The 22570-nt window shown below is 41.9% G+C and overlaps 1 protein-coding gene across 1 annotated transcript in view; it reads left to right on the forward strand.

The window, feature by feature from the left end:
• VWF (von Willebrand factor) overlaps positions 1–22570 on the forward strand; it is a 179474-nt gene that overhangs the window by 154777 nt on the left and 2127 nt on the right. Inside the window, exons 47-51 of the mRNA XM_033148351.1 lie at positions 9614–9730; positions 12607–12705; positions 15426–15554; positions 16558–16597; positions 21080–21177. Of these exons, the coding sequence (XP_033004242.1) occupies positions 9614–9730; positions 12607–12705; positions 15426–15554; positions 16558–16597; positions 21080–21177 (483 nt within the window). The remainder of the gene's footprint in view (positions 1–9613; positions 9731–12606; positions 12706–15425; positions 15555–16557; positions 16598–21079; positions 21178–22570) is intronic.

The raw sequence follows: 22570 nt of genomic DNA on the forward strand, positions 1-22570 counted from the left end.
GCCTTGGACTGTTGGAAACTAACTTCTTCTTGACTTTTGAGAGACTTTAGAACTTTAAACTTTAAGGATCTTTGCCTATTTTTTTTTGGAGGGCTAGAACTGGTTGAAACTGCCTGGGTGATACCAAAGAGACTATATCTTGGACCTGCACTACAAGAACAATCTAGTGGTACAGCAGAACAGAGTTGTGCTTTTTAAAGACACCCCCAAATTTTTCCTGGATAAAAGAGCATCTTACAACGACCTAACAACTGAGCTAAGAAGAAGGAATATCTCCTTTAGCTGGGAATTTCCAGAAGGATTGACTTTTATGTTCAAAGTAAAAAGAATCAGGATAAGATCTCCTGCTGATAAGCAAAAATTCCTAGACAAACATTTGGAAGACTTCAAGGGTTCTGCTTTGGACCCAGCGTATATGTACCGATTACCTGGGGTGTTTCCACCTCCAGGGACACCAGGAGAGCTTCCACCACCAGGAACAGGAGACCCAAGAGATCCAGAAAAAGATAAGAAAGACCTAGCTACAGGAGGATCAGATTAAAGACCCAAAATGGCCCTAAAATTGATGACATGGAATGTTCGGGGATTGAACCAGAGACCAAAGAGACACAGAGTGTTTTACAGTTTGGAAAAAAAGAATCTAGACATAATATGTCTACAGGAGACCCATGTGGTTCGACGACATAGAAGAATTCTACAAAACAAAAAACTAGGCCAAGAATTTATATCATCGGATAAAGTCAAGAAGAGAGGAGTGGTAATATATGTAAAAGAGAAATACAGCCCAAGACAGCTATTTAAAGATGAAGAAGGGAGGTACATTGCAATTGAAATTAAAGTACAAGGCGAAAAATTCCTGATTCTGGGACTTTATGCACCTAATGATAGTAAGTCAATTTTTTACAAAAAGATCCATGACCTGCTGTTGGAATACTTGGATTACAAAATAATATGCCTTGGAGATTTCAATGGGGCAGTTTCCACACTAATGGATAGATCCCAGAGGACTAAACTAACAAATGAGGGGAAACTGCCAAAGACCTTTTTCGAAATGGTTGATAATTTAAATTTGGTGGATGCTTGGAGGCTAAGAAACCCTATGGAAACAGAGGCAACTTTTTTCAGTGAACCTCAGCAGTCATGGTCGAGAATAGATTACATTTGGATATCGAACGAATTGACACCGAAATTATGCAAAGCAGAAATTGGCCCCAAAACATATTCAGACCATAATCCTGTACAAGCAAATTTAAAACTAATTTCCAAGGACTCCTTTAGATGGAGAATGGATGATACCTTGATGAGAGACACCAAGCTAGTAGATAGGGCAGTAAAAAAGATGAAGGAGTATTTCCAATTTAACTTAAATTCGGAGGTGGAAAAGAGGATTGTTTGGGATGCAAGCAAGGCAGTAATGAGAGGGTTCCTGATAAGCGAAAAGGCAAAAAAGAAGAGACAACAAAACGCAGAAATGGAAAGACTTTTGAAATTAATCCAAGGGAAAGAGAAAGAACTAAGAGGACACCCCAAGAACCAAAAAATCCAAAAAGAAATAAAATACTTGCAATCCCAATACGCTAAAATCATAAATCAAGATATCGAATGGAAGATCAAAATGATGAAACAGAGATCCTTCGAGTCAGCAAATAAATGTGGAAAACTACTAGCTTGGCAATTAAAGAAAAGACAAAAAGCAAATATCATCAACAATTTGGTAGTAAACGGAAAGATGGTGGAGAATCCAGAGGAAATTAGATGGCACTTCCAAAGGTTTTATAAACAACTGTACAAGGAGGAGAAGATAGACGAAATAGAGATAGACCAATTCCTGGAGAAAAATGGATTGCAAAAAGTCCCAGAAGATAAATCAAGAATACTCAACCACCCTATTTCGACACAAGAGATTGAAGAAGCAATCAACAATATGCAGATAGGAAAGGCCCCAGGACCAGATGGTTTGACTGCAAAATACTACAAATGTTTGAAAGATTGGCTATCACAGCCTTTAAAAGAAGTTTGCAATAAAATACTAGAAGGAGATAGGGCACCAGAGACATGGAAAGAGGCCTATATCACACTGATCCCGAAACCAGATACAGATAAGACTAATATGAAAAATTACCGTCCAATTTCTTTGTTAAACGTGGACTATAAGATTTTTGCGAATGTCATGGCTACAAGATTAAAAAGAGTGCTTAAGGAATATATACACAAAGATCAAGCAGGTTTTTTACCAGGTAGACAACTAAATAATAATACTAGAATCGTCGTGGACATCTTAGAGAAACTGGAAAAAAACATAAATATAGATGCAGCACTGATGTTTATAGATGCAGAAAAAGCCTTTGATAATATTTCTTGGACATTTATGAAGAAAAATCTGGAAAGAATGGCAGTTGGACAACGATTTTTGAATGGCATTAAGGCCATCTACACAGAACAAAAAGCAAAAATTATAATCAACAGTGTGATATCGGAGGAGATTAGAGTGGAAAAAGGAACAAGACAAGGGTGCCCTATCTCCCCTTTATTATTCATTACGGTCCTGGAGGTTCTTCTAAATATGTTACGAAAAGAGAACCAGATTAAAGGAATAAGGGTGGGAGAGAAGGAATACAAGGTACGTGCCTTTGCAGATGACTTAATGTTATCCCTACAAGACCCTGAAAGTAGTGTCCCCAAAGCATTGGAATTAATCGAGAAGTATGGGCAAGTAGCCGGCTTCAAACTTAATAAACAGAAGACCAAAGTGTTGACTAAAAATATGAAAACAGAACAAATACAAGAGTTACAAGAATCTACTGGCCTCAACTTTGCTAAGAAAGTAAAATATCTAGGGATCAATCTCACGGCAAAAAACCTGAACCTGTATAAGGACAATTATGAGAAGCTGTGGACCGAGATAAAAAAGGACTTAGAGATATGGACAAGACTGAAACTCTCACTGATGGGCAGAATAGCTGCGGTGAAGATGAATGTCTTACCAAGGATGTTGTTTTTATTTCAAGCCATTCCAATTTTAGATAAGTTGGACTGTTTTAAAACATGGCAAAAGGACCTATCAAAATTTATATGGCAGGGAAAAAAGCCTAGAATTAAATTTAAGATTTTAACGGATTCTAAAGAGAGAGGAGGCTTTGCTCTGCCGGACTTAAGGATCTATTTCGAAGCGGCGGCCTTTTGCTGGTTGAAAGATTGGTTTAAACTGGAAAATACTGATGTCTTAGATTTGGAAGGCTTTGACAATATGTTTGGTTGGCACGCCTATCTTTGGTATGACAAGGCTAAGGTCCACAAGACTTTTAAAAATCATATTGTTAGAAAAGCCTTGTATCAGGTTTGGGTGAGATATAAAGACTTGTTAGAGAGAAAGACTCCTAGATGGATCTCACCGGTGGAGGCCAAGGCCTATAAGAGACCTAATATGTCTGCAAGATGGTTAAGATATGCAGATATATTGCAGCAGGAAGGTGAATCATTTAAATTGAAAGGTTATGATCAGGTAAAAAGTGAGGTCACCGACTGGCTGCAATATCATCAAATTTATGAGACTTTTAAAGCAGACAAGAAGATTGGTTTTCAAGTTGAAAAATCAAAACTGGAAACAGAGCTAAGAGAATCGAATTCAAAAAACCTTTCCAAAATGTATAACTTGTTGCTAGAGTGGCATACGAAAGATGAAATGGTTAAATCAACAATGATAGATTGGGCAAAGGATGTGGGACACAACATCATGTTAGAGGACTGGGAAAGACTATGGAAGGAAGGTATCAAATTTACAGCTTGTAATAACTTAAGAGAAAACATTATGAAAATGTTATATAGATGGTATTTAACACCAGTCAAGATTGCTAAGATGAACCCGTCAATGACTAACTTGTGTTGGAAATGTAAATCAGTGCAAGGTACCTTTTATCATATGTGGTGGACATGCCCAAGGGTCAAAGCCTTCTGGGATAAGATTTACAATGAACTCAAAAAGGTAATGAAAATTACCTTTAGTAAGAAACCAGAGGCTTTCCTTTTGAGCATGACCAACGAACAGATACCCAGTCGAGACAGAGTATTTTTTATGTATGCCACAACAGCAGCTAGAATTTTATTGGCAAGAAATTGGAAGGGTGAAGAGATTCCAACGGTGGAAGAATGGCAGATGAAGTTAATGGACTTTATGGAGCTTGCTGAACTGACCGCGAGAATCCGAGACCAGAGGGAGGAGAAGGTGTCGAAGGACTGGAAGAAATTTAAGGACTACTTAGTTAATGGTGTAAAATTGAATATCTGAGCAGAATTAGCTGTTGAACAGGCTTTAGCTAGATAAGTTTAAGTTAAAGATTTGGTAAGAATTTTATAGTATAAGATATAAATAAGAATGTCTGAAGATTTTGAGAATAGATTAAGAACCATGTTTTTAGTAAAGGAATCTAAGGACAAATAAGATGGTTAATAGTTATGAAAGTAGATATATAGCTACCTAAAGTATATTGGATTAACAATGCAGTGGAGGGGGTGGGGGAAGTCCCCCTATGCTTAGAAGATAAAATAAGAACGAGATAAAGATTAGTGTTTAGACAGGTTTGTATGTGCTTTTCTTATGTTTATTGTGTTATTGTTTGATTTGTTTATTGTTTATTGTTTATTGTATTCTGTATTTTCAGTGTATTGGTGGATGCTTTGTTTTCTTTATATATGCATATGGAAAAATAATAAAATCTTTAAAAAAAAAAAAAGTAAACATACAGACACTGTTCCTCTCACAATACAAAGAAGCAAAGAAACCCCACCCATAATTTACCTCCCCACCCATAATTTACCTCCCCTTCAGCTACGAATTTAACAATTTAATGGCACAAGGGAAAAAACTATTCTTGTGCCTGGCCGATTTTGTATATGAAGTCCTGTAGCGACGTCCAGATGGAAGTAAATCAAGCAGATGATGACCGGGATGTAAAGGATCTGCTACAATTCTCTCTGCTCTCTTCCTAACTCGGGTAGCATAAATTGTCTCTATTGAAGGCAAGCTAACACCAATCACCAATTATTGAAGTAAGTCAAACAAAGCAACACAATAAAAATAATGGGAGTATAATAACACACACCCACACCCGAAAATGCAGTACAGCATATCTGGAAGAGACTTAAATCAGGTAAGCAGAGTACGGTTAAGACAGTGGAGAAGGGAGTCTTGTATGTCTGTGTTTGGCAATATGTGATTTATGCATTATTTTTTTCCAGCTAGTGCTAAACTCCACGTATTTTTATACCAGAGCGGGAGTCGCAAGTCCATTCGAGGCGGGAAATTCTCCACTTGTAACTGGCCTTACTACTTTATTAATTAAGTGTTTACATTGCTTCTTGCTTCTTACAATTTCAATAATATGCAAAAACTCTACTTAACAAAATCACGATAAAACTAGCCAATAATATGCGGAGTCATAAACGTCAAGAGACCATAAGGTTTCATGTTGTTGTTGTTGTTCAGTCGTTCAGTCGTGTCTGACTCTTCGTGACCCCATGGACCAGAGCACGCCAGGCACGCCTATCCTTCACTGCCTCTCGCAGTTTGGCCAAACTCATGCCAGTCGCTTCGAGAACACTGTTCAACCATCTCATCCTCTGTCGTCCCCTTCTCCTTGTGCCCTCCATCTTTCCCAACATCAGGGTCTTTTCTAGGGAGTCTTCTCTTCTCATGAGGTGGCCAAAGTACTGGAGCCTCAACTTCAGGATCTGTCCTTCTAGTGAGCACTCAGGGCCGATTTCTTTGAGAATGGATAGGTTTGATCTTCTTGCAGTCCATGGGACTCTCAAGAGTCGCCTCCAGCACCATAATTCAAAAGCATCAATTCATAGGCTGCTTGAATCATAGAAGTATAGAATTGTAGAGCTGGAAGGGACCCTGGGGGGTCACCTAGTCCAACCCCCTACAGTGCAGGAATCTCAATTAAAGTTTACATGACAGATAATTGAGATAACCTCTGCTTCGAAAACCTCCAAGGAAAGAGAGTCCACCACCTTCCGAGGGAGTCTTTTCCTCTGTCAGACAGCTCTTCTTGTCAGAAAGTTCTTCCTGATGTTGAGTCAGAATCTCCTTTCTTCTAACTTGAAGCCATTGCTTTGGGTCCTACCCTCCAGAGCAGGAGAAAATAAACTTGCCCCGTCTTCCATGGGGCAGTCCTTTACATAACTAAAGATGCCCATCATATTTCCTCTTATCCAAGCTAAACATACCCAACCCTCTCCACCGTCCCTCGTGTTTCCAGACCCTTGATCATCTTACTCGCACCAGAAGTGGAACCATGAATTGAAGAGTTTCCCATACAATCATTCCCTTTGATTGACCAGGGAATAAACTCTCGATCTCCTCTTCTGGGTTTTCTCCTTCTTCTCTGGCTTTCTAAGCACTTGAGCAACATGTCCTCATTTGATTTCGCTAGCCCTATTGCCATAAGAAGGAACTGAGACCAAGGGACTTTCCTTCCAACATTTGCATTTTCCTCCATGGAGGAAAGAAGAAGAGGAGGAGGAGTTTAGATTTGATATCCCGCTTTATCACTACCCGAAGGAGTCTCAAAGCGGCTCACATTCTCCTTTCCCTTCCTCTCTCTCACAACAAACACTCTGTGAGGTGAGTGGGGCTGAGAGACTTCAGAGAAGTGTGACTAGCCCAAGGTCACCCAGCAGCTGCATGTGGAGGAGTGGAGACGCGAACCCGGTTCACCAGATTATGAATCTACCACTCTTAACTACTACACCACACTGGCTCTCCACGGGGAATGCCTGTGGGAAAGGGAAGCTCACTCTGAACGCAAAAAAAAAAATAATATCCAAAAGGATTGCAGAGAAGATGCCCGAGAAGCAGTTTGATTGTTCAAAAAGTACTTCATTATGTTTCAATCCAATCTGGAGCCCCAGCAGCAGTAAAGTAAGAATACAATTGCCCGCAAATCTAATTAAGGCATCAAAAGTTTTGCCCAGAGAGGGAATCAGAAAAGGGCAAATTACAATAGGATAGAGAAAGACAAGAAAAGGGGGCGGGGGGGGGGGGTGGTAGAGAGAGAGAATGCTTGAAAAACATTTTTTAAAATAATCCTTATTAGCTCTATCTAATGCCCAGTATTAGTCCTTCATTATTATAACTGCTTCAAGGGCATTTAACTATTTATAGTGCAATTCCATACATGTCTACTCAGAAGAAAACCCTACTGAATTCATTGGAATGTATTCCTAGGTGTGCAGCTTTGTTTGTTAGTTCTAAAAGTTGTGTCCTGTCTTCATTCACCAGTTGGAATGTCCAGGACAAAAGTGGAAAAAACTAAAACTTTACAAAACTTGAAAAGAAAAGAAAAACCGATAGCCCTGTACAGGATAAAGCCTGTTTTCTGCAAAAACTCTCAGCAGTTTAAAGTGTGTGTGTGTGTGTGTGTGTGTGTGTGTGTGTGTGTGTTAATTAAAAGTTTATTTCTTTGTAGAACACCCTTCCTAGTTCAATTCAACCCGTAAGTGTTTCTTTAGTACATCCATCCATCTTTCCTCCAGGGTTTCTGTTTTCCCCATAAAAAAACAAGAATCTCCAAATGCATATTCTGTGATTTGTAATATTTAGACATTCTCCTGAGAGTTTGGCCTTCATCCAATAAAGTACTGCTGGAAGTAACATGGAAGCAGGACTTGGTATCTCACACACTTACATTTCCCAGACTTGAAAAATGTATTTTTAACCACCCTTGAAGTACATATTTCACTTTCCATTAAAGGAAAATCCCCTCTTTTCTTTCTTCACCTCTCCTTGCTGGCCCCCATTAACAACGTTCAGAGTCTTCTGTTGCCATTATATCACTGGAGCCATTTGCTTTTGCCTTAATCCCTTTACATTTCCACCTCGTATCTAGTTACCAGCTTTATCCTCCCATAGTTTTGGTTTAACTGCGTTCATTCTGAATTGCTTTAAACTTCCAACCAGGTGGCTTGACTTACCAAATGGAATCGCCTTGCAACAGTCATCTGGTTTCCCAGGCTTTTATTGAGCAGAGTGATTAAGGAAGACCCGGGTGCTCTTTGCCTTGATATTGACTTTTTACGGCTTGCATTGGCCAGTAGTGTGTTAGCAGATGTTGTAGGATTCTCATGCAGCATTTCGTAGGTGTATTTCACAAACGTAAATAATAAAAATAATAATATCCATTTGCCAGCTCCCAGTAATCTCCTTGTTAATGGGGCTTTAATGTCCAGGATCCTGCCCACCTAGCAGTTTGAAAGCACGTCAAAGTGCAAGTAGATAAATAGATACCACTCCGGCGGGAAGGTAAACGGTGTTTCCGTGCGCTGCTCTGGTTCGCCAGAAGTGGCTTAGTCATCCTGGCCACATGAGCTGTATGCCGGCTCCCTCGGCCAGTAAAGCGAAATGAGCGCCGCAACCCCAGAGTCATCCGCGACTGGACCTAATGGTCAGGGGTCCCTTTACCTAGTTATCATAACAAAAGAGTGGCCAGGATGCCCTAGTAATCCTATCAGGTAACCTGGCAGACAGGAAGAAACAACAACACACCCCACGACGGGGTGAGCTCCCGTTGCTCAGTCCCAGCTCCTGCCAACCTTGCAGTTCGAAAGCACACCAGTGCAAGTAGATAAATAGGTACCGCTCCGGTGGGAAGGTAAACGGCATTTCCGTGTGCTGCTCTGGTTCGCCAAAAGCGGCTTAGTCATGCTGGCCACATGACCCGGAAGCTGTCTGCGGACAAACGGCGGCTCCCTCGGCCTGTAAAGCGAGATGAACGCCGCAACCCCAGAGTCGTCCGCGACTGGACTTAACGGTCAGGGGTCCCTTTACCTTTTACTGTCCAAGAATAATCCCTGAGGAAATTATATAATAATTTTATCTGGGTGGCAGCTTTCCCCCAAACATGGGATATTACTGGGTTTTTAGTTTTGCCTTGCTGCTAGGTTACAGCGTAGAAACTTTCTTCTTTTTTTCTAAATAAATGATTCAAGCTACAAGAACAGAGAACCATTGCATTCAGTTCTGTGAATATGATCCCCAGCAACCCTAGGATATAGTAATTTTAGATTTTCTGTGGAAACTGTAGCCAATGCAAAAATTTAATTCTCCTGCTTCATGTAGGAATCTAATAAATCAATCCCTTGTATGTGACCCTGCCTTAAACATAGGGCTGTGAATTCAAATGAAGGGGTTCAGGATAATCAGGAGCCTGGTAAAGGTTTGTCTGGTAATAATTGGCATACCGTTTCCTTGAGTGTGTGTCCTTTGTTGCGTTTATCATCAGCTAATGAATCGTAACCACAACTGGAGAAAGCGGAAGGAGTTCAGGCCACCATGGAGCTGAACGGGAAGGCAGAAGGACATTATATGCTTGATAGTTCATTTCCAGTAGATTCCCTTGACACCTCAATATTATTATCACTTGCTTGAACTATAAAGGATGAATGTGTCTAGAAAAAAAATGCAAATTTTCATATCTATTCTAGAAATTATATGATTAGAGGCTGAACAGGGTTCTTTAAATTACTTTTCATCTGGTTAAGAATGGTCCATTCTTCATGTTTCTGATGAGAAAGCATGATCAGTTGAAACTGCAGTTTTGTTCTCATCTTTCAGCCTGGGAAACGCATGCTGTTGGATCAATGCACCAGCTGTCAGTGCAGCCTACAGAGGGGACTGTTTCTGAAATATAAATTGACATGTGGAAAAATCACCTGTGAACCTTGCCCCAAGGTAAGAGATTGCGTTATGGCCCTGCTGAAATTGAAGGTCTAGGGTATATTCCAAGCTGTAGCAAACATACACCTCTGTTAAAAGACGCATGCTCGCCTTCACGAACTGTACCAAAATTCATGGAAATGTGCAGCATGAGTTTTGTGCCACTGGAGTTGGTTGGGCCATATAAATTAACTACATCCTTTTTCTTACAGTATCGCTGATTTCCATACCGCTTTGAGGGTTTTTTAAAATAACAATCAGTGGTATGCAAATTTTACAAAATAAGTCAATAAATACTTGAACCTGAACACCCATAAAGAAAAGTAGGAGTTAAAGCACATGGTCTGCAAAAAGTTTTAAATGTTTCTAATGCTACCTGTATTAGATAATAATAATAATAATAATAATAATAATAATAATAATAATAATAATAATAATAATAATAATAATAATAATAATAATATCAGGGTCTTTCTCTACACTTGACAGCTGCTGCCAGATAATTTTCAAGACTCTTTTTCATTCTTCACGGCCACAATTCTTACCTAAATTTCTCATGTTCCCTCACTCCGGTTGGCTCAGAATAGAATATTGTTACTTGTTTAAACAAAATGTAAAATCAAAAAATCCTTTCAGTAGCACCTTAGAGACCAACTAGGTTTGTTCTTGGTATTTTTATTTTTTATTTCGTGTTGACTATGGCAGACCAACACGGCTACCTACCTGTAACTGTTACTTGTTTAGTGTGAGCTTTTTTTTTGTTTTTAAAAAGGGAACTTAATTAGAGTTGCATTTTGCATATTTCCACATGCAATTAGGTAAAGGATCTGTTTAAAATTGCTTAAGTAAGAAAACATTTCTAAATACCCGAAATTGCTGTTTTCATAGTGGATGCATCCCAGACTGGTGGGGGCTTTAGGCTGGAGCATGAATGGCTCAGAACTTTGCTGAAATAAATTCTCCCCCTAACTTACCAGTTCATAGAACACATATTGGTAGAAATCCAAGGTTTCTAGGGACCCCTGCATTTCTCAGAGTTCCTGGGTGGACTGGACACTTTAAGTCTTTACATGCTAGAAATACAGCCATTATTCTTATTTTTAAAAAATGTAATTTTTCTTACGTAAGCCCTTTGCCATTCAGATTTGCTCATTTAGTTTTTGTGTGAAGGCAAAACGCCTTCAACGTCATTCAGTATAGATTTCCTGTTCTGTGCCCAGTTCTGTTCCCACAAGACTTGCTTCGGAGATGAAGGGAGGTCTTAACATTCACTCCATCCCTGAAAGCAGCTGTTGAAAAGAGGGATTAGACTCCAGGGACGCTTCCTCTGAGCCCAATCGCTCCTCATCAAATGATGAAATCATTTGGGGGGGGGAAGAGGGGGGCAGGAATAAAAATAGCCCTCTGCCAATCTCCCCCAAAGCAACGTTGCACACAGTATTTAGTTACAGGTGGGTAGCCGTGTTGGTCTGCCATAGTCGAAACAAAATAGAAAATTCTTTCCAGTAGCACCTTAGAGACCAACTGAGTTTGTTCTTGGTATGAGCTTTCGTGTGCATGCACACGATCTGCACACGATGTGCATGCACACGATCTGGTGACGTCTGTTTCAGTGTATCTGAAGAAGTGTGCATGCACACGAAAGCTCATACCAAGAACAAACTCAGTTGGCCTCTAAGGTGCTACTGGAAAGAATTTTCTATTTTGTTTCACAGTATTTAGGTATGTGTTGTTATAAATGATGACAAATGTGTGACTTCTAAGGACAGATTTTCAGGTTATTGTTGCAGAGCAGTTGCGCTTCGAGACACCCCCCCAACCACCTCCCAAAATGAAGACACAGTGACACAGGATTTTAGTTTAAGTTATTGGGCAACATTTTGGCCACAACTTTATTGAATACAGAATGTGAGTGGTATTGGCTTAGGCACTGGAATCATCCAAACTATATCAGACTCCCACTCGCATCGCGGGGAATCTGATAAAAGGGTGAAAGACCGCCAGAGGGAGCCCCACCAATGTGAACCGACTCGAGCTCACCCCTGGTGTCCCTGTGAGGTCCTGGTACGGCCCTAGCCCCTACCGCGGGGTTTCGGACAAGACCCAGGCCAACCCCTGATTCCTTTAACGGAATACCCTTGAGCTTGGAGGGGCAGGTGATGGCCGCACCTCCCCTCCCCACACATTGCTGATCCAATGCCTAACCGCCAAACCTTACAAAGTTGTGACGATTGCTATGCGGTAGGCGGAAACCAAATGGCTCTGCCAATCTGCCAGATGGGGAAATTCCTGCCAGGCCCCCATTGCAAAACAGGCAACCAGCAACGTCCATAGCAAGGCCAACACACCAGATAAAGACGCGGGCGGGCGGGGGATCCGCTGCACGAAGGCAAAGAGATCCAGCAAACATCGCGCAGGGCTTAAATAATGTTTCGCGGCCACCCCCCCAATCCAAGCAATTGGCTTTAGGTACCAAGTGACAGCGAAACGACCAACCAGAATGGAGCAGGGCACAGCCCTCCCCACACCAGGAGGTGGGAGATGCCTGGGGGCCCGAGCACAACACTTACCCTCCTTGAAGAGGATCCAATTTGCCACGCAAAAGTGTTTCAGCACAGAGTTGCCTCCAACCAATCGTCATCTGTAACCCAGTAACTACATAATCATATGGGGTGTCTCCCCGCAAGGGACACGAGCCACTGGTGTGAGAATGGATTTTGACCGTCTCCTGAATGGCATGCCCACTGGGTTACAGATGATGTGGCTTCAATCTAGGCTTCAATCTATGGTAGTGGACTACCATAGTCAAGTACGGCTGTGAAGTGAGGCATTAATTTGATGTCGGTGAAGACTGAGATTCAGTGAAACCATCCATTTTTATTTCTTTGCAGAATTACAGGATGGAAAAAGTCTCTGGCTCCTGCTGCGGCAAATGTTTGCCATCTGCATGTTCCATACAGCTAAGGAACAGAACCATTATTTCCCTGAAGGTGAGTTGATTTCACCTAAAACTGGGTCCACTATAATGCCGAATGAATGCAGTTTGTCTGGAAGATTCCACTCTAGCATATATTCCATTGACAAGAAAGGGGCTTCTGCAAGAACATTGCCATTTCAAACTCCAAATGAAAAGGCAGCAAGCGGTCTGGTTCCCTGTGTCCTGGTGACAACAGTAGCAGTACTGTTGTTGTTTTTAAAAATATATATCTTTATTAAAGATTTTCTTAATTTACAAAGATATGTGTAATGTCTCCCTCATATTTTTCCCATGTAACATTTTTACAAATCAGTTACGTTTGTTGAGACATTAGGAAGAAAAGGGGGAAAGAGGTGGGCGGGATGGGGAGATGGGTGGGGTGGGGTGACGATGTTTCTATTTTACTTAGTATATGTAGGGTTTGGTGTCAGCGTTGTTTGTGCAGGTTCTTTGTTGTTCGCTTGTGCTCCTTTGGTGGTGAGAGAAGTTGGGGTTGGCGTAGGGTGTGGTTGCTCATTTGTGGTTGGCTGTGGTGGTCTTTGGTTTCCTGTGTGAGTGGGGTGGGTGAGTGTTTTTGATCAGGTTAGCCATCTTGATTTGTATGCTGTCGGTACATTTTTGTCACTGTCTTGTTGGGCTGTGTGTGTGATGAAGGGGAACCATACCGGGGTGAAGGCGTCTTCTTCTATTTGCCCCCGTGTCAGTTTCAGCGTACTGGTTAGTTTTTCTAGTAGGGCTGTTTCCCATACTACTTGGTACCATTGGTCCATGCTTACTCCTGACAGGTCTCTCCAGTGTCTGGTTATGATGTTTCTAGCTGCTGAGAGTAGGTGGGTTATGAGTTATTTGTGGTGTAAGTGGACATTGTTGTCTTGGAAGATATTTAGCAAGACCAATTCTGGGGTGATTTCTAGCACTTGTTTGGTTATCTTACCTATTTCTCGTATGGTTGTTGTCCAGAATCGTTGGATTTTTGGGGCACTCCCACTACATGTGGAGGTATGTGCCTGTGGACGTGCACCCTCTCCAGCATTTTGGTGAGGTTCTTTGGCGTATTAGCGCTAATTTTCTTGGTGTTAGGTACCACCTATAGGTTAGTTTCAGGGCGAGTTCTTTTCTTTTCATTAATGTGGATTTAAAGGGGGGGTTAGACCACATTCTCGTCCATCGGGTGGGGTTGATTTAATATCCTATGTCATCCTCCCATTGGTTTTTAATTGCGTCTAGGGAGTTTGTGGGATTTTTGAGTAGTATTTTGTATTTTGAGGATACCATCCCTTTGCCATGTCCCTTTGTCGTTAGGATGAAGTTTTCAAAAGTAGCGGTACTGTTGTATAATATACAATTATATTATTACAACATACAACAGTATATTATTATAATATACAACAGTACTTCTACTGTTGTCACCAGGACACAGGGACACAGAGTGTCAGCTACATACAGGATAGAGTCCCTTTTGCTTAAGAGGCACTTAGACAACTACTGTAAGGAACTTGCAACAGGAGATGCACAAAAAAATGATGATGATTTTATTGTTTATATGCCACCCATGTGACGGGTGGCCCTAGCCACTCAGGGCATCTTCCAACAAAACATTAAAATACAATAAAAAATCTCAAACATTAAAAACTTCCCTGCACAAGGATGCCTTCAGCTGTCTTCTAAAAGTCAGATAGATGTTTATTTCCTTGACATCTGATGGGAGGGCGTTCCACAGGGCGGGTACCACTACCGAGAAGGCCCTCTGCCTGGTTCCCTGTAACCTCACTTCTTGCAGTGAGGGAACCGCCAGAAGGCCCTTGGCACTGGACTTCAGTGTCTGGGCTGAACAATGGGGATGGAGACGCTCCTTCAGGTGTCCTTACAGACCAAGGGAGAGAATAGAGGGAAAGGCAAAAGTCTTGCTTGGTTTCTTGCTCTTTGAGCTGAGCATTAACATTAAGGGGCTGGTTTATACATGTTTTCCAGACAAATACACTGTGTATCTGGAGGGAACAGTGGGGCTATCTGTACCCCCTCAACATGAATTCTGCTGAACATGTTACACATACCATGAGTAAACATGGCCAGTTACCACTTCAACCTCCAAAAAATATTCATATTTATTTCTTTATTAAATTTGTATGGATGCAGGTGGCGCTGTGGGTTAAACTACAGAGCCTAGGGCTTGCTGATCAGAAGGTCTGTGGTTTGAATCCCTGTGATGGGGTGAGCTCCTGTTGCTCGGTCCCAGCTCCTGCCCACCTAGCAGTTCGAAAGCAGTTCGAAAGTGCAGGTAGATAAATAGGTAGCGCTCCGGTGGGAAGGTAAACGATGTTTCCATGCGCTGCTCTGGTTTGCCAGAAGCGGCTTAGTCATGCTGGCCACATGACCCGGAAGCTGTACGCCGGCTCCCTTGGCCACTAAAGAGAGATGAGCGCCGCAACCCCAGAGTCGTCCGCGACTGGACCTAATGGTCAAGGGGTCCCTTTACCTTTATACCATCCTAAATCCGAAGATCACAGGGCGGTTCCCACCTTTTGCCATAAGTAGATGGCCAGTAGCTCATGGGACTGTTCCACATTCAGCATCTGGTGAATAATCCCTGGTTGGTAGAGGTGCGAGCTGACTTTGAGAGTTTCATCTATTTGTTGTAAGGAAGGAGGAAGAAAAATACAACCTGATGGTGATAATGATGACAATAATTTGTATAATTGGAAATTTCTTTTTTTCTTCTTCTTCTTTCCACAGCCAGCTGAAATGATTCAAGACGGGTGTGACACCCATTACTGCAAAGTCAATATGAAAGGAGATTTCACCTGGGAAAAGAGAATCACAGCTTGCCCGCCATTTGATACCAACAAGTGTCTGTCTGAAGGAGTGAGTAATGAGCCGAGTGCCCTGTTGAGTAGATCTCACAGTGCGGCCATGGTGCTGGTGCCGATTATTACAGGACCGTTTGTGCGCCTGGTCCTTTGCAGAGCAACACAAACACTCTGCTGATTTGATTTGCAGAACTGGCCCTGCTATAGGCGCCGCATTGTGCGTTTGTATGAAATCCATGTTTTAGTATGGCAGCACCCACACTTTTGGCTTCCTGCCTACTGACACCAGGCAGGCACCTTCATCTGCTAAAACATTTTCTGTTTTTAGATAAGACAACTCAGATACACAGAATGTTTACAAGGGTTTTAATCTCTTTTTAGCTTATTGTTCATTTTAATTATTTTCTGAACGTTTTAAATAAAATATTTGAGGAAGACGGCCTCCCCCTCCCTCAGTTGATGGGCATTGCCTTTAAAAAAAAGTGTGTGTGTGTGCATCTTGTGATCGTATACAGGTGAAACTCGAAAAATTAGAATATCGTGGAAAGGTTCATTTCTTTCAGTAATTCAACTTAAAAGGTGAAACTAATACATGCGATAGACTCATGACATGCAAAGCGAGATATGTCAAGCCTTTATTTGTTATAATTGTGATGATTATGGTGTACAGCTGATGAGAACCCCAAATTAATCTAAACTTTGGGGTTCTCATCAGCTGTATGCCATAATCATCACAATTATAACAAACAAAGGCTTGACATATCTCGCTTTGCATGTCATGAGTCTATCTCATATATTGAACTCCCGTAGCCAATGAAAACAATTGCTTACATAAATGGATATTTCCACGATATTCTAATTTTTCGAGTTTCACCGGTATTATTTATTTAAGTTGGCACTCCTGAAAGAGAATTATTATTATTATTATTATTATTATTATTATTATTATTATTATTATTATTATATCCGTACCCCACCCATATGACTGGGTTGCCCCAGCCACTCTGGGTGGCTTCCATATATTTTAAAATATTTTAAATATGTGTTCTCCTTTTTAGGGTAAAGTCGCAAACCTTGACAACACATGCTGCAAAACATGTAAGTAGCTGTTTGGGTAGCTGCATATGTTTTATTTATTTTTATATTCGCGTTCCACTTTTCCTCCAAAGAGCTCGAGGTGGCACACTTAGTTCCCATTTGCCGACTTTATCCTTACAGCAACTCTGTGAGGAAGGACATCCAGCGAGGTTCATGGCTTGCTTAGGGTTTGAACCCTGGTCTCCCAGGTCTTAGTTCAACACTCAAACTGTGTTGCGGTGTAATATTAGATATTAAAACTAATATTAGATATTGTTGATTGTGGGAAATTAACTGACGCGATGAACAGGATGGATGAAAGGGAAGGCCACCTCGAGGCATTCTTGGGGGCTCCTTTTATTAAAAACTCACAGCTAGGTTAAACATTAACGTACAGAGAGAACTCCAAAGTACCAAATAAGGTATGGTGTACCTTCTAATACCAAATATGGAAAGCTGCTCCTTTGGCTACACCCACATGACATCTTCATTGTGCACATGCTCTCCTCTCACTTACTCACCCCCTCCCGCTGAACACCTCATGATCCCCCAGTACTTTTCCAGCTATTCCTTTTGTTCTCCTGCTCTGCCTAAACATGTGTTTCCCAACTTGGTGCCCACAATGCCCACAGAGCCATATGGCGTGCCAATTGAGGGCTCTGTAGCTTGGCTAATTAGTGTGGTATCTTGGTTAATTAGTGTGGCATGCCAACACTTATATATTAATTATTCTATCTTGATAAAAGGGTGTGGCATGCCAGCGCCTGGCTAAACTATAATTCCCACAAAACTGCTACACCACACTTGGCTCGATTCCATTTTGTCTGTATTGGATGGGATTGGACCGCAGAATTGTTTCCGACACAGAGATATAGCACCATCAGATGCAGGTATCCCCCACAGTGGAGGCTACAGAAGTTACTGATCTTTACTCCTTCTAGCCAAGAGGCAGAGCCCTGGTCAGTGACTCCTGCAGAAAAAAATATATGCATGCAATAAGTCCCTTCCTCATTAGGTCAGGGGTGTTTGTTTGTTTTTTGCTTTTGGTTTTAATCACCTTCTCTAAAGCATAAACCTTTTGAGCTGTAAAAGTATGATTCCCACTGCCAGAAGTTTAAGGTAAAGGGACCCCTGACCATTAGGTCCAGTCGTGTCCGACTCTGGGGTTGCGGCGCTCATCTCGCGTTACTGGCCAAGGGAGCTGGCGTACAGCTTCCGGGTCATGTGGCCAGCATGACTAAGCTGCTTCTGGCGAACCAGAGCAGCGCACGGAAACGCCGTTTACCTTCCCACCGGAGTGGTACCTATTTACCTACTTGCACTTTGGCATGCTTTCGAACTGCTAGGTGGGCAGGAGCAGGGGCCAAGCAATGGGAGCTCACCCCGCCGTGGGGATTCAAACTGCCGACCTTCTGATCAGCAAGCCCTAGGCTTTGTGGTTTAACCCACAGCGCAACCCGCGTCCCTGCAAAAAGTTTAGGAATCACTATATTTCTTAAAGTGGAGACTTTGGCCTGATTTTCTTCTTTTGCCTGGATCAGTCTCCAAACTAATTCTTCAACATGACCTCAAATAAAGGCGTCAGTTGTCAAGTTATATGGTGGATAATTATAGAATTTGTTTATCACTGAAAACTATCCCTCCTTTGAAGGTCAAAATGTCAGCACCTCTTCACCCTCCATTCTCTCTCCTCTTACTTTTTGTTCTGTTCATGTGCCAATAAATAAAAGATGGCCATCCCTATGTAGCCACAGTAACTGCTGTAACAAAACCCCAGTTTGAGGAATTTATTCCAAGATCATTTCTTGCCGTTGCCTGTCCATATATCAGCAAGTTCCAGTTTTAAGAAATAAAAGTCACTGGAGCTCTTGAGATAATGGACTATCACTGTAAAGTGCTCACAGGTTAATTTAATTAAGAGGGTTGTGTTTTGTTTTTTATCTGCACAGTGACTATTACGGAAAATAGTCAATTAAACATTACATAAAACAGATGTGAATGTAATACTGAAAAGGCTCAGAGACAACTTTAGAGAAACACTGCAGAAAACGAACAGCAAAGCAAATTAAATTAAATTAAATTAAAATCTCCTAACAGTGTTATCCCCCAGTTCTGGCTTTCATCTGCTAATGGAAAGCTTTCTTATAGGATGGTGCTGGATATGTTGGAATGTCCAAAATTTGACCAATATCAGTTTTCTGGTTGGATTTTCTACTAATTCAAGATTGAGGGAATCCTGAGGTAAAATTCCGATGAACATTATAGAGGCCCAGAAGTTGCTTTTAGGACCAACATGTCAGATCTAGCTAGGGCTAAGTCAAAACTACCTACCTCTTTTCATGTTGGTTTCTGCAAATGTTGAAAAGGACCTCCTCTTTATAGCCATTTTTTGGCACTTGTGAACGTATCTGCCTGGTCTCAATGATATTCTTGCATTTCCTTATTTCCTAACACTGACACTTAAAACCACATAGGAAGCCACTGCCAAACGACACGATTAAATGACATGTTGGGCAAATGAGTCTTATGATGGCGCATGAGAGCAGACAAAATGAAGGGAAATGGCATTGAGAAGTAGCAGCGGCCAAGAGAAAATGGGACACAAAATCACAGTCCAAGAAGTTCAAGGTGCCATGAGTCACATGCCCCTCCTTCGCCACACCTTATCATGTACCGGTTTTGGCATGAAGATCCCAGACTGTATTAAACCAGAGTTCCCAGGTTCAGACATAAAAAGAGTTTGTGGCTTCTTAACTGACACTGAGCCATTGTTCCTTGGTATGGAAATAACAGGGAATTCTGGCTTGATACAAGCCAGGAACGTGACAGTGAAGTTGGCCAACAGCAGCAGAAGGAAGGGACAATGGAGGAGAACTCAACTCTGACACTCATTGTTGATATTCAGCCCTAAATCTCCATTTCTAAATCTCTGTCTTAAAGTTTTTTACAACTAGGCTTTGCCATATGTCAGGAAAATTCCTGACATGTCCTGATTTTCTGTGTAAAAATGGCGTCGGGGGAATTTTGCCGAATTGGCAAATGTCAGGGAAAACCCAGGTGTATGGCAACGTAGTGGAAAAAGCAGCGGAAACAGCTCAAAAAGCTTTAAATCACTATTTTGGGGTTAGGTCTTCTTAAAAAAAAACGTCAACAACCTTGCGGCTGTCAGGAATTTTACTTTTTTGAAACATGGCAACCCTATTTACAACAAACTGTAGTGATGTGGTGGCAACTAACCCCCCATTTCAAAACATAGTTACATACAGAGCTCATATCTGAAAGAGCATGAACAAATACTTGTATGTATAACTCAGATGTATATGGCCTTTATGCAGCCAGAATCTCCTTTTATAGACAATTCATAACATTACCCATTCAGTTCATATTTTGATTTAAACCCCTGGAGGATTTTGTACTCATAGTCTACATCCAATATAGTTCTTTCTGCAGGAATTTCTGATGGAATTGTAATCCTTTGGCACAGATCTTTTCCAGGCAGAAAAAATGTAGGTCTTCCTGAATACATCCATATTTTGGAAAAGGCTGGATAATGGGAGCTTGTATTCTGTGGTTCCTAATGCAGCTTTAATGCTCACAGATGCGAACCTTGATGGGTCTCACTGTTGTTCCCACATAGATCTCATTACAGAGACACAGAATAGCACACACCGCTCCTTTTGTATTGCAGTTATAAAACACTTTGTATGTATACAGTTTGTTGTTAACAGGGTTCAAAAACCTTTTTCCCCACGAGGCAATTAATTGTATACAGAACATCAGCCTCCAATTTCTTCCGCTCTAAGGTTCTGTTCACATCTAGATAGATAGATATTTATTTTTACGGCCATTGGCCCATCACGCACGATTTTTCAAACAACATATATATACTTAGCCTTTCTACTTAGAACTTCGAAAGGACTTTAAAGTAACAGACTAAGCAGTAAATTTACAACATAAAACATCACCCCCTATAGAACCCAACAATATTTACCTTGTCAAGCTCTGCCCACTAGTGTCACAGAAGATGGCTTACTGTTTTGGTATGCAGTGTCGGGTGGTGCTATGGTCTAAACCACTGAGCCTCTCGGGCTTGCCGATCAGGAGGTTGGCGGTTCGAATCCCCATGACGAGGTGAGCTCCCGTTGCTCGGTCCCAGCTCCTGCCCACCTAGCAGTTCGAAAGCACGTCAAAGTGCAAGTAGATAAATAGGTACCACTCCGGCGGGAAGGTAAACGCCGTTTCCGTGCACTGCTCTGGTTTCAGTGTTCTGTTGCGCCAGAAGAGGCTCAGTCATGCTGGCCACATGACCTGGAAAAACTGTCTGCGGAGCAGACAAACGCCGGCTCCCTCGGCCTGCAAAGCGAGATGAGCGCCGCATCCCCAGAGTCGTTCGCGACTGGACTTAACTGTCAGGGGTCCCTTTATCTTTACCTTTCTATAGAATGGTAGGATGCGTGCCTCTTTCTTACAGATGCTGCCACTGCACTTTTCTTTCCTCTCTAGGTGTAGAGCCAGAATGCAAGCAAATCACAGGCAGACTGGAATATGTCAAAGTGGGCGACTGTGTGAATGAAAGCCAGCTGAATATCCACTACTGTGAGGTAACCTATCCTTACCCATTTCATGCACTCTGGGTGAGCAAAGTTGGAGGAGGTATTTCTGTAGACAGTCTATGACACGTCCTAGCATCAACTCACGAAGAGCAGGCTGCAGGGAGGCATGTTCCTTCCTTTCTGGAACAGTATTTTCTGGCTCTGTACACATTGCCAGCTTGAAACACACCCAGATCATTCTGTTTCTCAATTTGGATCCAAGCTGGTTTGGCGGGCTGGGGCTGGGGGTGGGGGTGATGGAGAAGCATCAAAATAGACAATAACAGAATAGATCCAGGGTATGTCAGTATATGATTTGAAGGAATAAAAATCAATAATCGTGTAACATGGCTCCCAGTACGTTTCCGAGCACAATTCAAAGTGTTGGTGCTGACCTTTAAAGCCCTAAACGGCCTTGGTCCTGTATACCTGAAGGGGCGTCTCCACCCCCATCATTCAGCCCGGACACTGAGATCCAGCGCTGAAGGCCTTCTGGCGGTTCCCTCACTGCGAGAAGCAAAACTACAGGGAACCAGGCAGAGGGCCTTCTCGTAGTGGCGCCCGCCCTGTGGAACGCCCTCCCATCAGAAGTCAAGGGAATAAACAACTACCTGACATTCAGAAAATACTTGAAGGCAGCCCTGTTTAGGGAAGTTTTTAAACTGTGATATTTTAAATGTATTTTAATGTTTGGTGGAAGCCGCCCAGAGTGGCTGGGGAGACCCAGCCAGATGGGCGGGGTACAAATAATAAATTATTATTATATTATTATTATTACATTCCAGCATGTCTCTTATACAAGAGAACTGAAATCAGAAATCTTGCTACCTGCAGTGTTCTATGCGGGTCATTGTCTGAATGAGATTCAGATGGATTATTAGCAATCTCCAATATTACTGGATTCAGAATGCTAGTCCGAGCTGCACTGTACAGAGGGCAATTAAACGCTATATGGTACAGGGATTCTATTGATTTATTATCGCAAGCACATAAAACGGAAACTTGGCCTTTAGAAAACCTGTGACTTAGTACATTTGATGGAAACACATTGAACCTTGCTTTAATAAATGCGAATCTATGTGACGCAACTGAGAGAGAGGACAAATATGATGGACTCTGAGGCATAGAAGTAATACCAAAGTTTAACGGAGAACGAACTCCTCCGCCCGTCACAAGATTGTGTTGTAAATCAACATCATCCAGTCTTTGTTTAATGACTCTTTTGGGTACATATGGGTTGTGGCTAAAAATGTGCACTGCTCCCAAACCACCAGTAGGAGCACACTGGGTACAGAGTAAACAGGAATGTGTACACAGTCTCCCTGTCTTCTGCCCAGTCTGAGTTGCATCATAAGCAGCAACTTAAAATCTTCCAAGGAAAGAAGGCTTGCCAAGCGTGGGC

The sequence above is a fragment of the Lacerta agilis genome, chromosome 5 (assembly GCF_009819535.1).
Source record: "Lacerta agilis isolate rLacAgi1 chromosome 5, rLacAgi1.pri, whole genome shotgun sequence".
In the NCBI taxonomy this organism is placed as follows: Eukaryota; Metazoa; Chordata; class Lepidosauria; order Squamata; family Lacertidae; genus Lacerta; species Lacerta agilis.